This window comes from Cnephaeus nilssonii (genome assembly GCF_951640355.1).
Source record: "Cnephaeus nilssonii genome assembly, chromosome: 7".
NCBI lineage: Eukaryota > Metazoa > Chordata > Mammalia > Chiroptera > Vespertilionidae > Cnephaeus > Cnephaeus nilssonii.
In genome coordinates, this window is record NC_137078.1 from 72,755,331 (window position 1) to 72,770,767 (window position 15,437).

The 15,437-nt window shown below is 54.6% G+C and overlaps 1 protein-coding gene across 3 annotated transcripts in view; it reads right to left on the reverse strand.

Annotated features, from left to right (window-relative positions):
- RIMS3 (regulating synaptic membrane exocytosis 3) overlaps window positions 1–15,437 on the reverse strand; it is a 273,736-nt gene that overhangs the window by 237,130 nt on the left and 21,169 nt on the right. The window contains exons 4-8 of one of the 3 annotated variants that reach the window (XR_013813750.1): window positions 13,388–13,529; window positions 11,437–11,549; window positions 9,071–9,172; window positions 8,591–8,730; window positions 6,750–7,151 (exon numbers count right to left, since the gene is read on the reverse strand). Coding sequence is in view for 2 of the 3 variants with exons in the window: in XM_079776310.1 (XP_079632436.1) it covers window positions 6,939–7,151; window positions 8,591–8,730; window positions 9,071–9,172; window positions 11,437–11,549; window positions 13,388–13,529 (710 nt within the window). In the remaining variant the exon portion in view is untranslated. Of the gene's footprint in view, window positions 1–1,448; window positions 7,152–8,590; window positions 8,731–9,070; window positions 9,173–11,436; window positions 11,550–13,387; window positions 13,530–15,437 lie in introns of those variants that run through there. The other 2 variants (XM_079776311.1, XM_079776310.1) reach the window with 2 other exon arrangements.

The following is a 15,437-nucleotide window of genomic DNA, read 5'->3' on the forward strand; positions in this document are numbered from 1 at the left end:
TTTAATTTGCATTTCTCTGGTTATACTGATTCTGAAGCTATTTTCATATGCTTATTAGCTTTTGAAGTTTGCTTATTCATTTCCTTTGCCCATTTTCCCATTGAAGTTGTTTATTTATTGTTGACTAGAGGTCCAGTGCATGAAATTCACGCACGGGTAGGGTCCCTAGGCCTGGCTGGCGATCAGGGCCTATAGGAGCCTTCTTTCCCCCAGCTGCTGACTGGGGCCTTTCTTTGTTCTGCGCCGCCCACTGGTGGTCAGTGCACGTCATAGTGAGTGGTTGAACTCCCAGTCAATGGAACTACTGAGGGGACAATTTGCATATTAGCCTTTTATTATATAGGATTTGCAGTACTTCCTTGTATATTGTAGCTATTAATCCTGTGTCGATTTTTGGCATCATAAATTACTATTCTATAATCTGTTTAAATTTTGTCCATGATGCTATTCATTAAATATAAATCCCTACCTTTAATGTAATCACATTATATAATTTTTAGTGTATGGTTTCAAAAAATTAAAATGTTTTTCTTGCCTTTAGTTCACAAAAATATTTCTCTTACATTTTCTTTTATTAATTTTACATTTTACCTTTCCTTTTGAGTCTATTAAACCATCTAGGATTTATCTTTGTATCTTGGTTTAAGTAGGTATTTCTTTGGCCAGATAGTGAACCAGTTTTCCTAATACATATTTTAAACAATTCATTTTCCCCATCGTTTTTAAGATGCCCCCTCCCCCCCTTGTGATGAAGCAGGGGTGCTCCTGGGATCAAGGATTGATACAGTTCACAGCAATGGAGGTCAACTGCTGTTTACTGCTTATATCAACTGTGGCTGAACTAAGCAAGGTTGCCCCAGCCACGTGCTGGAGCAGAGCTGCTAGACATAAGAGCTCAGAAAGAAACGAACAGTGGGTGGTAGGCAGTGACCTTAGCTCCATCTTACCTTCCCCTCTATTTGGCTCTGGGCTTCCCTTGTGAAGTCTGTGGGAATTGAAGGCTTTGTGGGCCTGTAAACAGGGACCCTGGAGGCAGAGCCTGCAAGCTGCCCACACCAGTCAAATTCTATGGCCCAAGGACATCACTGAGGCAACAGGGGTCCCCAGTGGGAGTCAGAAGCCCAGGTCGTGTGTTTTCAAGGCCTTTTTCCTGAGACGTTCTGCTCTCTCCTGCCTCTTAGCCAAGGCGCCCCTCTCCTCCTTGTTTTAGTCACCTGGAACCCTGTTTTCTCCTAGCATTAAGAACCATCTTCAAAAAGCAACACACGAAACCAGTTTCAAACCAACTTTAATCATTTTTTGCTGCCCAAATACTGTACATGCAGAAGCCATGTGAAGAATTTTCTCCTCAAGGGAATTGGCAAGAACGTTGTACGGACGGCTGGCAAGTCCTTCCCAGCTGTCCACCTGCCACCCGGGAGCCACAACCAGGTTGGAAAGATGCTGCACATAGAAAATGTATAGAGCACAGATATAAAAGGCTAATTGCTTCTTATCTAAACAGTGTGCTTGTCAGTCCCTATCAGCTATCTCTTTCTTTGAAGGATGCATTTGGATATTCTAAAAAAAAGGGCTCCTTCCTCCTATGAATTTACACTCTAAAGGAGCAGATAGAACCATCAGGCCAACGTTTCCTAAAGAGGCAGCCACTCAGCCTGCAGAGATGTCGCCTGGTAAAAGACATTCTGGAGAGAGGAGTGGTTTTAAGAAGCAAAATACTTGGACAGGAAGTCCCCTCTCTCCTCCCATCAGAGAGCGTTTCCCTTAAAATCCTCCCATGTTCAACTCTCCCACCGACGTCCTTCTAGAAGCAGCCACGAGGACCAACTGCTGGTGGGGATACTAACCTACACAGGATGCAGCTGAGGTTGTAACATCACATCAGCACCTTGAAAATTGTCCATTGTAGGACACCTCTTAGTTATTTCTCATCATTACACAAGAATAAGGGAGAATGGACCACAAAGAGGTGGGAGCAGTCTGTTAGGGTTCCCAGAGTTCTCGTCAGAAGCAGCATCTGGGCGTGGACGGATGAGGACCTGCACCCGGCTTGGGCACCCAGGGCTGGAAGAAACCAGACCGTGGAACCGTGTGCACCAGGCTCAACCCTCATCGGCTCCAGATCAGACTTTCAACACCTGGAGGGAACCGTGCAGCAGCTAGCAAATGCTCTGATTTTGCAGATGAGAAAGCTGAGGCCCAGAAAAGTGAGGAGTCTTGCGCATGGTCGCTGTTTCTGGCAAACTTTCTATAACAGCCTTTGATGCTCTATAGCCAGCTGTCCGGGCCATTGACCAATGGGGTAGATCCTCTGTTGCCCCAGGAATTCCCATGGCTCATTTGCTAGCCACGCTCTCTGAAACCCAGTCCCATAGGTCATTCCTGGCATTGGGGTGAACTCCTTGGTAGGCCCAAGGCCCCTGTCCTTACTGGCCAAGCTTCCAACCAGAGCGCTGGAAGGTTTTGCCAAAGCACTTACGCTTCTCAATGAGCAGTCTAGGCCCCTAAGAGAAGGCAATTTCTCTCTCTGCTGTGGTTTCCCTCACAGGCACAGCCGTGCTGGGCCCACAAAAGCCCAAGCTAGGGGTAGGGGTAGGGTGGGGGAGTTGCTTTGCTACATGGAAAGATTAAGCCCTTTTGTCAGAGAACAAGGTCCCGCCATCAGGCAGACCAACACAGAGCTGGTGCCCAAGGAGGCCAAGTTGCTCTCTTTGGCATCACTGACATTGCTCTGAGATGCTCAGGCACGCTTTCAAAATAACCCTTTCCCAGCCAGACCAGGTCAGCGCAGCCCCGATCAGGGGCAGGGCTCCCCTGCCCTTCAATCATGATTGCTTTGTTTTGCCCCAATCTCTTCTGACCTGAGTGAAAGCAGACTTGAGGGAGAAGACCGGGGACAATGAGTCCGCATTCCCATCTCCTCCCTGGTCATCCAGTGAAAGATGACGCAGTACAGGGAGCAGCGTTTTAAAGACCCTCTTTACGTGTCAGGATACTGGAGAAGAGGATGCAGAGGAGGGGATGAGAGAGGGAGGGGTCAGCAGGGCAGCGGGCCTCTTCTTACCCATCTCCTTGAAGCCACTGCAGGACCACCCCTTGGCCCTGATGATGCGCCATCTCCCTCCCCCAGGTGGAGGACAACTCATTACAATGTCAAGCAAAGGCAGCAATTTCTTGCAGAGTTTGCACAGTGCAGGGAGCAATCAGAGAAACAGAACAGCAGCCTCGCTGAAGCCGTGCTGCTTTCTGGGCCGAGGGAGATGGGGGGTCAGAGGTATTAGGAGCCCTGGAGCCCCAGGGGAGGAGCACAGGTCTCCCGGGCAGCAAGGCGAAGAGCAAGAACCCTGGCTGGGTGTCAGGGCTCCTCGTGACGCAGTCTCAGATTGTGCTACATTTCATTTCCAAAGGAGTCCTCTTGGAGGGTTCTATCGTCTTTAAAGGGGGTGCTCCTGCTCTCCTCAAGGCTGGCAGTAAAGAAGAGCTGGGCAGGCGTGCCCTGGTGGGTGCCATGCCCCGGGGAGGACTGGCTTGACCTCAGTGCCATAACGGGCAGTGATCCCACAAATGATGAGCGGCTCGGGCGCCTTCTCTCTGGAGCTCCGAGGTTCTGCCTCGGCCAGTCCTGGCAGCGCCTGGGACGTGCTGTGTGCGGCAGCCTCCCCCGTGTGCCTTTCCCAGGAGAGCTGGTGGTGGGACTGCCTGGATGGGGAGTCATTCCGGAAACAGTTCTTTCCCGCAGGGTCACGCCCCCCCTGGTCAAACCAAGACGTGGCTCATCAGTGGAGCCTCATTCATCCCGAAGGCCCATCACAGACTTCCCTGTAGGGAAGCCATCTTTGAAGGGAGCGGGACATATTCAACAGAGCAGAAATGTGAAGACAGCGCTCTGAGTCATTCTCCCGGTTCCTGCTCCTGGCCCAGCATCGCCGCAGGGCCTTTCTGTCTTCCAGAGCCTGCCTGAGCAGAGGAGGAGGGAGTGACGGGAGCCCCCGTCTGAGATCAGCTCTGGGCTTCATCTGGGCTAGGGGGTGGTTGGGGGCCAGGATACTGTCCCTAGCAGTGAGCTGGTCCCAGGTTGGAGAGAACTCTGGGGGTTCTTGTTCCTTCCTCCCCCACCATCTCCCCTGAAAGAACAGACGCTCCCCTCCCAGGGACGCCCGGAGTCACACTTGAGCTCCCTCCCCTCCTGCGTCAGGCTAGTCCAGAGCTGCTTCTCAGACAGGCCCCTGCACCCAGGGTGCTGAGAACAGACCCGGCATCCCGCCGGTCACCAACACACACACACCAGCCTCACAGGACTTCACCCTCCTGGGGGCAAATCTAGGCGGGATTAGTCACTTATTTGGTACAAAGGGTTAAAAAGAATCATTCCCAAGGTCAACACGCGGCGGGGATCACTGCCCATTAGAGATGGAACTGAGGAGAGGGCCGACCCTGGCGGCTTTGGCAGCTGGGGGTTGCAGGCAGCTCTATCAACACGGCAGGCCCCACCTCTGGCTGGCACTTCCCCTGTGCTAACCCACCTGCCCCCAGGCCAGGGGCACCGGCCTCCAGCTACCCAGCGGCAGCCTCTCTGCTGGCAGCTCCCACCTTCTCTCGCGTCTTTCTGGGCCCTTTGAGGAATGAGGGTGACGTCCCCCCTTCCCTGGGGGTGGCTGCATGGTCTGAGGATCGCCATTCGGTGCTACATCGGCAGACGTCTACACTTTCACCCATAAGCCCACCACCCTCGTGTGTTTTCACACCATCCGGAGGGCGAGCACGTCACAGACAGGACATAAAGTACCTCCGTGAGCGCGGGTCCTCCCTCTCCCACCCTCGGATCAAAGAGTACAGAGCCCGTTGTTTCACTGTAGAAACATGAGAAGGGCAGGCATTACCCAGCCCTGACAACGGGAGAGGATTTCTGCAGAAAGAGAGAGTGGGACCCAGCTGCCCCTCCCTCTCTTCCGCGCACACAGTGGTCTCGTGCAGATACAGAATGGAGGCTGGGCCCAGGCGCTGGTAGCGTTTGTTTCTTTACTGCCCGTATTACCTATTCTTTGTGGGCAGGGCTGACGGGGTCCTGGTTTCCTCCCCTTGTTTTTTGGGAGAAAAGGTGGATCTTGCCCAAAAAGGAGGCCCCTTGGTGGAGATGGCAGTATCTCCAGAGAGCTTCCCTCTGCCTCCCTCAGAACCCACCTCCGTGCCCGCCCCGCTTTGGTTACAGATGGAGACCAAGCACTCAGGCCCTGAGCCTGCACTGCCTCCCGGCACATGGTTGGAGTCACTGCAGCATTGGGGATGATGTCTGGGGAAGAGAGAGCTTGCCCCATACCGTGACCCGCCCCCCCCCCCCCCCCCCCGGCCACTCTTTCCTCCCCAGACACGGATCCAAGGGCTGCTATGTCCGGCTCCTGGGCAACCTCTCACCTTTCACCCTCGACCTGAGGAGGAAGAGGACAGATTTGGGCATTCCTGAGCCAGACTTCAGTCCAGGCACTGGTCCCACCCACAGGACCCAGCCTGCAGACCAAGTCAGAGTGTGAGCAGCTTTGGGAAGCTCCAGCCAGATGGGGGGGTGGGGGGAGGAGGGATGAGAGCAGAGCGTGGAGGTGCCAGGAGCAGGCCAGGCCACTCTCCAGCGGGCAGCAGGCGCGGGCAGCGGGCAGCGGGAGAGCTCAGGGAGGCAGGGAGGCCGAGCATGAGTATTGCTTGTACAGAGCTGGTGGCTGCGGCAGACCAGAGTCCAGAGCCAGGCTGTCTGTGGGGCCAGGAGGCTGGAGCCCACATGAGTCTGAGCTGCCAGATGGACCCTGGTCTAGAAATGAGCAGAATAGAGCCCCAAATGAGCTTCAGGCAGCTAATCCCCAGACAGGATTCTCAACGGCGGCTCAGGGCAAGTCAGCCCTGCCCTCCTTAACCCAGCAAACAGCCCCACCCTCAGCACCTCCTCACAGGCCAGGCCCCACCAGGATGAGTCCTGTGGGGACAGGGCCACCCTCCGAGCCTGGGGAGGACACAGGTGCCTCCAGGGACTGTCTGCTTTGGCAGATTACATGCCCTCTGAGGCAGCCTCCTGGATGGCCACACCTCCCGTCCACACCTGCTGGGGTCCCCTGGAGAGCTCCTTTGGCATGTCAGAGGTGCGGTGGCATGGAGGGAGACGGGAGGTGAAGAGCAGTGCTAAGGGAGGTACCGGAACTTCCCCCTAAGGTGTCTGGCCAGCGACCCTGGAAACTAAGACCTCCAGTGTTTTGCTTGTAGGAAGGAGGTGCCTCTAGCCCGAGGGAGGAAGCAATCTCCAAGCCCGCAGCTCCCCAGGCATCTTTGCTTCCCAGGCCCTGGCCAGGGCACTAGCCGGGCATGCTGCATGCTGCAGACGTATTCAGTGGGCAAAGCTGCCGGAGGAGGGTGTCAGGGTTCTCAGAGGGGCCTCATGTGGCCAGCTGCAGTGGATGCTACATTCCTCAAAAAAGGGAGCAGTGCTGGGAGAGGCAAAGGTGGAACAAAGAACGAGACAGAACACTCAGCAGGGACCACCAAGAAGAGGAACAGGCAGGGGCACTTGGGCTCTGCCCCGGGCACAGGACCAGGCAGGATGGACCAATGGCCACCCCCCATTCCATCCCCGGACCGAGGGGGTGTTGTGTCCACACAACACTCATTTGGGTTTCTTTTCAACAAGACACAGAAGGACATGGATTTCAGCCCACGTAGTCACCAAGACTGACTATACCCAGACAAATGAACAGCTATAACATGGTCACACACAGACAGAAACACACACACACACACACACACACACACTACACTCTCCACCGCCAGCTGGGACGAGCCCAGTAGCCAACAGGCATGCAGCAGGGCGAGGGGCCAGAAAGACGTGAGGACTATGTACAGGGGAGGAGGGGGCCAGCAGGCACCCTTCCCACACCACATCCCGCCTCTTCCTGAGGTCCTTAGGTGCACGAGGGGCTGGTGGCGCTCTCCAGGGAGGACTGGGACAGGCGCCGGGTGAGGGAGCCGAGGGTCGAGTCTGCCACGGAGGATGTGGGGAAGAGTTTGTACCAGCCGGTGACGGCGGCACTCAGGTCCAGCTCATCCAGCATGATCTGGGCCATGCCCATGAAGCACTTGTGGTCCATGCGGCCGTAGTCTCCCCAGACGATCACCTACCAGTGGGAGAAGAAAGAGGAGCTGAGCCACCTCCCCGACTCCAGGGCTGGGCAGTGTGCCCAGGAACCTACAGGTTCCGCCAGGGCACAAATGGACGGGACAGAGAGAGCTGAAACTTGGACTGACTTCAAGCAACTTGCCGCACACGTAACACCTGCGGACTTTAAATACAGCATCTCCATTGTTGCAACCATCCAGGTAGAGGTGCTGTGTGTTATTTCCACAAAGAGGAAACGGCCGCTCAGAGAGGTTAATGAACTAACCCAAAGATACACGGTAATTGGTGGCAGAGCAGGGCATGGACCCCGGGTCTGACTTCTGGAGCTCCCAGCGTCCCGGATGACAGCCTTCTCCGGGAAGGAGCAGATGGAGACTCCAGGTCCCGCTCTGCTGCAGCTCATGGTGGGGCCCCGGCAAGCCCCTTGCCCTCCCTGGACCTCAGTGTTCCCATCCGTCCGTAAAACCGGGAGAGGGGAATAGATTAGCTCGGTCATTTTCGAACTTGTGTTTATATTGGTGAATTCTTTTTTCAATAGAGAATTCCAATATATATAAAAATGGACAAGCAAGACTAAACTCCCCCCCTCCGCCCCCCAGAACCCCACGGCTCATCAGTTCTTACTGTTTGCAGCCCCACGTGCCTTTGCTATGGAACCACCTCAGCCCAGAGGAACAGCCGTGGATGAGAAGTCCCACAGCTCAGACAGCCCCTGGCTCAAGCCTCCCCTCTGTCACCCGTGGCCTCAGGCAAGGCCGACAGCCCACCGCCACCGCCACTGTTCAGAGTTAGCGAGTAGCCTTCTGTGTGACAGGCACTGTGTGAGGCCTCTAAGGCCTCTCTCATTTGACCTTCACCACGTACTGCAGCTAGTAAGCGATCAAGCTAGAACTTGAACTCAGAGGCCGACCAGCACTGTGCTCTATCCCCGGTAACCTCGTGGGCGCCTCAGGCACTTCATCTATGAAACAGGCATGATGACCCCTCCCTCCCAGGACCGTGGTGAAGTGTTTGTCACTCTCGAGGGGTGAGAGTCATCTTGACCTGGGCTCGACTCGGCTCAGCAAGTCCCCAGCGGAAGCCTCACGCCAGCCACTTCATCTTTCTTCCCCTCATTTGTGAAACGGGAGAGTCACCCTGCTTCGCAGGTTCGTCTGGAGCATGGAGCGAGGTCACAATGGGAAGCAGCTCACAGCCTGGTGTGGAGCCGATGCACAACGAGCCCGCGCCAGGTGGAACCTGGGCAGTCGAGCTGCCCTCCGCACCTTGGTTTCCTTATGAATCAGCCGGGGGCAATCACACCTCACTGGGTCGTGAAAATAAATGGGCAACACATATGAATGCACCTGGCGTTAGTACCGGGCACAGGACGTGTCATAAATGAAACGGATTTCAAAGGATGACGTGCAGTCTTGAGCGCTGCCCTCTCACACTCACCTGTAGCACCTTGCCCTGGGGCCCCTCGTCAAAGAGCAGAGCCTGCTGGTACAGGGGGTCACAGGTCTTCTTGGCCACCTTTGTCTTCTTCTTGGCCAAGCAGGCCCCATTCTCAAGCAGGTAAACCTTGATATAGGTGGCTAAGGGATGGGAGAAAGCACGACGGGGATGGGTCAGGAGAGACGGTTATGGCCTGTCCCATCCCCAACCCCCAGGTGACCCTGCAGGTGAACAGGGTGAGTAGGACGAGCTGGCCAGTGGACAGCCGGTCAAAGAGACGGACTCAAACACTGGCTCCTCCGTCCTCCCCTACCCCCACCCCTATTTCCTGGCCTTTTGGGCAAGTGGTGACTCCAGTGTTGAGAATACTGATGTAGGCCAATGGGGAACTGAGGACTCATTAGACCCAGGCCTCAGCAGCATCCTCCTCTCTGGCAGGACCTCATTTCTAAAACCCTTCTCCCAGCTGCTCAGCCTCACCTGGGAGAGATTTGGAGCCAGGTTTGGGGGTCAGGCCCCGAGCCTCGATCACCTCCACTTCCAGCTGGCCACTCCGGTCCATGATGGCAACATGCACGTCCCCTGCAAGGGAGAAGAGGGACAGTCCAGGCAGAGCCAGACTAGCCGCTGTGCAGAATGCCAGCCTGCAGGGGCGCTGCCACCTGGGAAGGGCACGAGATGAAGAAAGCTGCCTGTGGGAGAACTGGCCTTAGGAGACACATTAAAGCAGCCGAGGAACACTATAATAGGCCCCTTGGGGTGGGGGCATGACCCTCAAGGGACATGCTTGGGGACCAAAAGTGGCTGTTAAACTCTCATCTAAGTCTGGTTAACTGAGAAGCCCCTGTTTTACTGAGCAGAGTAGGCAAGTTTGGTGACAGAGCTTCCTGAGTCAGGAACACAGAGGGAGGCTGTGGGCTCAGTGGCTCTTACTCACCTTCTACACCGCAGCCCTCAGCCACTCCCCTAAATACGTGTCAAAGATTCAAAGACTATCAGCTTGAAGAGATGCTGAGATATGAGCCTGCCCAGGACAGGAGGTGCTCCCTGGGAGCCAGGGCCGGCATGCATCATCGCCAAAGGATGAAGGGAAGGCCGGCAGATTTCCTGGGAGCCGAGGACTGAGAACTCCTCCCTGTGCTCCCACAAAACGGATTACCCAGCTGGGGCAAGCTCTGTGTGTGGAATCGAGCCAGTTATCTGATTTCTAGAACTCTTAGCATTAGTCACTTGGAACATCCTTCCAAGCAGTGCAAAAGCAGAAGCCCGATGCAGAAAAACTAAAATAGAGCTGACTATGGGCTCGGTACCCATGTTAGATTCTCTGAGCCATTATGCAATAGTTTGTATTTGCATACTTGGGAAGATGCAAATACAAACAAAGACATTCTGGAATTCGTCCCCCTTCCTCCAACTCTTCCTGACCTCCCCACGGGGAAGTGGAGGGGGATGTCTCAGGAATTAATCTCCCTGTCTCACTATAACATCCCCAAGATGAGCAAACACAAACCTGTCATTCCCAGTTTGGGACACCAGAGGGCACCACACGCATAGTTCTAGGCTGTGATGGCGCATTTGCCTAGTGGAAGTGGCTGCTCCTCTCACTGCCTCCCAGCTCTTGGCTGGGCTCAGAGCTGCTGAGAGAAGCAGACTCCCGGCCCCTAAGAGTCTGAAAGCAAGTGCTGAGAATTAGCCAATCCAACCCAAGAGCCAGCTAAGAGCTGACGCTCACCCTTTGGGCGCACCCCTCTTCCCGCAGACAGAGGCTCCGGTGTGCGCAGGGGGAGGAAGACAGGGCAGTGCAGTGGGAAGAGCCCTGGCCGGAATGAAATCCCCGCTCACTGTATGGCTCACAGCAGGGCGCTGTCTGCACTCAGCTTCCTCGTGTGCTTGAGGTCAGACGCTGCTTGAGTCAGACTGTGGGGAAGAGGGTGGCCAGGAGGCGTCTCTGGGGAGACTAGTCCTGGGAGCAGCTGCTTGGAGCCAACACATCCACTAGCTAAGGGAGAGGCAGGAAGGAGCCAGAACTGTAGCACAGACTTCAGGAACTACTCCTGGCTACAGGAAAGGGGGATGAAAAACTACTAAAGGCTTCTAGGTGCCAGACACTAGTAGAAGTCAAATAAGACGCAGTTCCTAGGATCAAATGAAATACTTCATGCAAAGCATGAACTCCCTACCCCCCACCCTCAATAAAAGAACAACCCTCAATAAATTGTTGATAGTGAAGGCAGGTGTTTTTATTCCTATTTTATAGATGAGGGAACAGGCTCAGAGAAGAGACTTCCCCGAGGCCACTCAGAGAACTGGTGATGGAGCCGGCCCCGTGAAAACCCATGCCTTGCTGATCTGTTCACCCTTTTCCATCCAGCACTTAGCAGAGCCGGCGGAGTGTGGTGGAGCGAGGAGGGGTGGCTGGGAGAGAGTGGTGGAGTGAGGAGGGGTGGCTGGGAGAGTGTGGTGGAGGGAGGAGGGGTGGCTGGGAGAGTGTGGTGGAGCGAGGAGGGGTGGCTGGGAGAGAGTAGTGGAGCGAGGAGGGGTGGCTGGGAGAGAGTGGGGGAGCGAGGAGGGGTGGCTGGGAGAGTGTGTTGGAGCGAGGAGGGGTGGCTGGGAGAGAGTGGTGGAGGGAGGAGGGGTGGCTGGGAGAGAGTGGGGGCGGGGGAGCGAGGAGGGATGTGCCGGGAGGGCTGCTGCGGTGGCCTTCCCCTCGGAGGAGGCAGGATCCTGAGTGCTGTGCTCACTCTGCGCTGGCAGGGACGCCTGAGTGAGGCTCGGGTCACGCAGGGCCCGGCTGATCTCACCCTCTCTGCCATCACCCCACTCGCCCTGCCCTCACGAAGACTCACCCATTGGTGGAGTTGCCAGCGTCTGTCGCCCCACAATCTGGGCTGGTCCCAGCCCATCCAGGAAATCGCTGAACTGGCTTTCGGCCCCGAGCCGGGTGGTGGGGAAGATGAACCTGGGAAGGAGGCAGAGGGGCACGTGAGGGCATCTGGCTGGTGCGATGCAGCGGCTCTGCCTCCAAGGCATGGGGCACTCCCCTCTTGCCTCAGTTTCCCCTCTCCATAGCGTAGGGTACTACTTTGGCTGGGGACAGTTTGAAATCAAATCAATAAATGAGGTGGTGCCCAAAACAGCCACTGAGTCCAAACTAACACAATTATAAGGTTCAGATTAATGACAAAGGTGGTAGGTGCACCATGGTTGTGTGTGTCTGGGGCGGGGGGTGCGCTGGAAAGCAGTAACAAGAAAAACTGACAGTGACTGAAAGTTGACCATGTGACCATGTGACCATGTGTCAGTGCACTGAATGCTCCACATGCCTCATGTAATTGAATCCTCGCAACTACTCTGTGTGGCAGCAACTATTGTCCAATTTTACAGATGAGAAAACAGAGGCGTCCAGAGCTAAGAGACTTGCCTACAAAACAGAGGCGATGCCCAACTCGTGTGGGTTTATGGTGAGAATTGGGATAGATGGTGCATGAAAAGTTCCAGACAAACAGAAAACAGTGTGTGGCAGTGGTTGCTGCCGTTATCCCTGAGGGTAACGTTCTACTTGTGCATGTCTTTAAGGCGTCCTGTGTGTGCCAGCAGAGAAAGGACAGGTGAGGGAGGGCTGGCCCAGGTCCACTCATGAGGTACAATGGACCAGAGAAAGCCCTAAGGTCTGAAACAACTCAGGCTAGAGAGATTAAAGGTTGTCCCAGAACAAATCCCCTGCTGGACGGCTTGGCCTTGAGTCGCCCTGGGCCAGTGACAGGCAGGGAGGAAGACGGGCTGTGTGTGCTTGTCAGAGAGGCCGCGTGTCTGTCCTCCACGCCCCAGGAAGGGGTTTTGGGCTCACCCACTCTTACTGGTCTGTTTCGCAGGTAGCACTGACATCTCTCAGTATCGTAGCGAGTGTTAAAGGAGACAGTGTTTGGTCTAATAGTGCTCACTAGATCCCAGAATAAGAAGCACTGATCTGAAGTGCCCAGTGATACCCTACATATAGTAGGTCACAATACATGCTGGTGGCTACTTGCATTCATGGCTGTAGGCATAGCAGTGAGATACATAAGCATAGAATCTTAAATAATCCTGAAATCATTGTGACTTAATGAGGCCAAATCAGAAAACCTTAGTGGTATACTGTAGTTTCATAATTTAGAGGAGATCTGAGGGACTTTCAAATTTTTGACTGCAGCTCACATGCAGTCAAATGTAAGAAATACATTTAACGTCCCAGACCTATGTGCGCCCATACTTTAAAACAACTGACACAGAAGTCCACAAGGTAATTCATCCTCACTCCACAGGATACAACTGAATCTCTATTGCTTTTTCTAATGCTAGTTTTACCCCCTGAACTGATTTTACTTCCCGCCTATGAGTTACCACCCACAGTTTGGAAAACTCTGATCCAGTCCCATCTCCTTCCCTGAGCTTCAAGCAAGGCCACTTGTGAGACCTCCACTTATTTGAGACATAACAATGGTTCTAGATTTAAAGGATTTGAATCACTTTTTCCTTTCAAACCCTCTCCTCTGGAGTGGGGCCACGTGTAGGTGCTGGGAGGCGCGAGGCATGAAATATACAGAAGGGAGGAACCACTCCTAGGCCACTGGGGTATTCGGATGTGAGAAACAGCAATGAGAAGACTGGGGCCCCCGGCGTGGGACGTCCAGGGGAGGGGAGTGGGGGAAGGTAGGGGCACAGGAACACAGACATCTGGGTTGATGTTCCCGCTCTGCTCTGGCTCTGTGACTAGAGGACGGAGGAGGGAGGGTCCAGGGTGGGGTGGGCTGCACGCACGTGCCCTCGGAGCTGTTGCTGTTGGTGCTCCCATCGGTGGACTCCCGGCTGCCCTGGCGCGTGACCCGGCTCCGCATCTCCACGGCGATGCCAGTCTCCGTGCTCCTCCGGATGTTGCTGCGCAGCTTCTTGGTGGTCCCTTCTGTGACCGGTCCCCCACATCAAGCACAGAAAGGGAACAAGGTCAGATCACCAATGAGGCCTCTCTGAGAACGCTGCTCAAAGTCACCCTCTTGGGAGGGGGCGTGGTGGGCAGGGCTGTGACTGGAGACAGGGGCACTGCTGAGATGACCTCTAGAGCTGGTTTGCAGCTGACCCCTGGCCTTGCTCAGGGCAGTGACACAGACAAAGCAGATCAGAAAGATGGCTGGAGCCCGAACTGGTTTGGCTCAGTGGATAGAGCGTCGGCCTGTGGACTGAAAGGTCCCAGGTTCGATTCCAGTCAAGGGCATGTACCTTGGTTGCGGGCACATCCCCAGTAGGAGGTGTGCAGGAGGCAGCTGATGGATGTTTCTCTCTCATCGATGTTTCTAACTCTCTGTCCCTCTCTCTTCCTCTCTGTAAAAAAATCAATAAAGTATATATATAAAAAAAAAAAAAGAAAGATGGCTGGAGGCAGAATGGGGATGATGGGGCTGGGGGTGTATGGAGTTACCAGGTGGAGCCCCCCACCCCTGCAGCTCTTGGGTCCTCACCCTCATCCTTGCCAGGCTCTCCTGACAGCTACCTTCCCACTCAATTTCAGCCTTTGCTCCAAAGGGTTGTGTTCCTGCCTCTCTCTTCTGGAAAGTTTGCCTTTTGCTGGATCTGCTCGCCCTCAGGCACCTCTCTCGCTCAGACCTCACAGCCACATCTCTGATACCTTCACAGGCCCTATAACAACCCTGATGGGAGGCCTGGACTCTCTCAGACTAACATGCATTCTCCAGGTGGGTCTGGACATGAAGAGGTGATTAGGGAAGCAAGAGTAAGAGGATGGCTGGGTCGGCCTGAATTGACTATGGCTTTGAAGAGGTCTGTAGAAGACCCCTAGAAGGTATGCAGTGAGAACTCGCCCCCCCCCCACCCCTGTGTCTCGGTGCCTCCTGTTCACAGGGCCCTCTGCCCCCATCCTGACCCACGGCTCAGCCTTGCAGGGAACATGGGGCACTTTGCCTCTCCTGGCAGCACACCATCCTGCCTGGGTTTCCATGGCAACCTACTCAGCATTGCAATGTGGTCCCTCTAGACACCCTCCCCTCCTGGGGCAGGCAGGGTCACAGAAGCCAGGTTGAGGGTTTGCATGGACTTCCCCTGCTAAAGCTTGGCTGCCTGAGGAGCTTGATGGGGAGGGAAGTGCTGCTCAGATACGGTCTGTACCAAAGGAGCCCTTTGCTATCACTGGTTAGAGACCCAGGCAAATTAAGAATGAAGTTGGCTATAGGAGTGGGGAGAGGTGGGGTGGGGGGTGGAACAGGCACTGCAGCCCCCTTAAAAACAATGGGGAAGGGGGAGCTGGTTACCCTGGCAACCCACCCATATCCAATGGTGAGGATATTCAAGACCTGCCCTGGGAAGAGGGGTGCTTTATTCCTCTTGCTTTGTCCTACTTATCTTTCAGGAAGTCCCACTGGGAGAGGAAAGGCTAAAAGGGCTAGCGTCACTGGCAGACAGATGGAGGGGGAGGGTGGGGGGCAGGAATGGGAGGTGGTAAGGGGAAATGTCTCCTTTCAAACCATCCCAGATTCTGGGATATTGGAATAGCTAACTATCCAGGAATCAATGAGACCATCAACTTGACTGTCTGTCTGCCTGCCTTACACACAGTCATGTTAGCTCATCCATACTTCTTTCATACTGACCGGCATAAGCAGACACACACAAGTGCTGACAATCACATTTATGAAGACGGTGATCTCACATACAAGGTTATGTGTATGTTCATACAACAGTCACAAGAGGTACTTCCAGGGTTTAATCATACATACACAAGACATACTCTGTCACATAAATGTGTCCTTCACACCATAACACTTGCAGTTGAACCTATCCATTCAATCACACACACAGA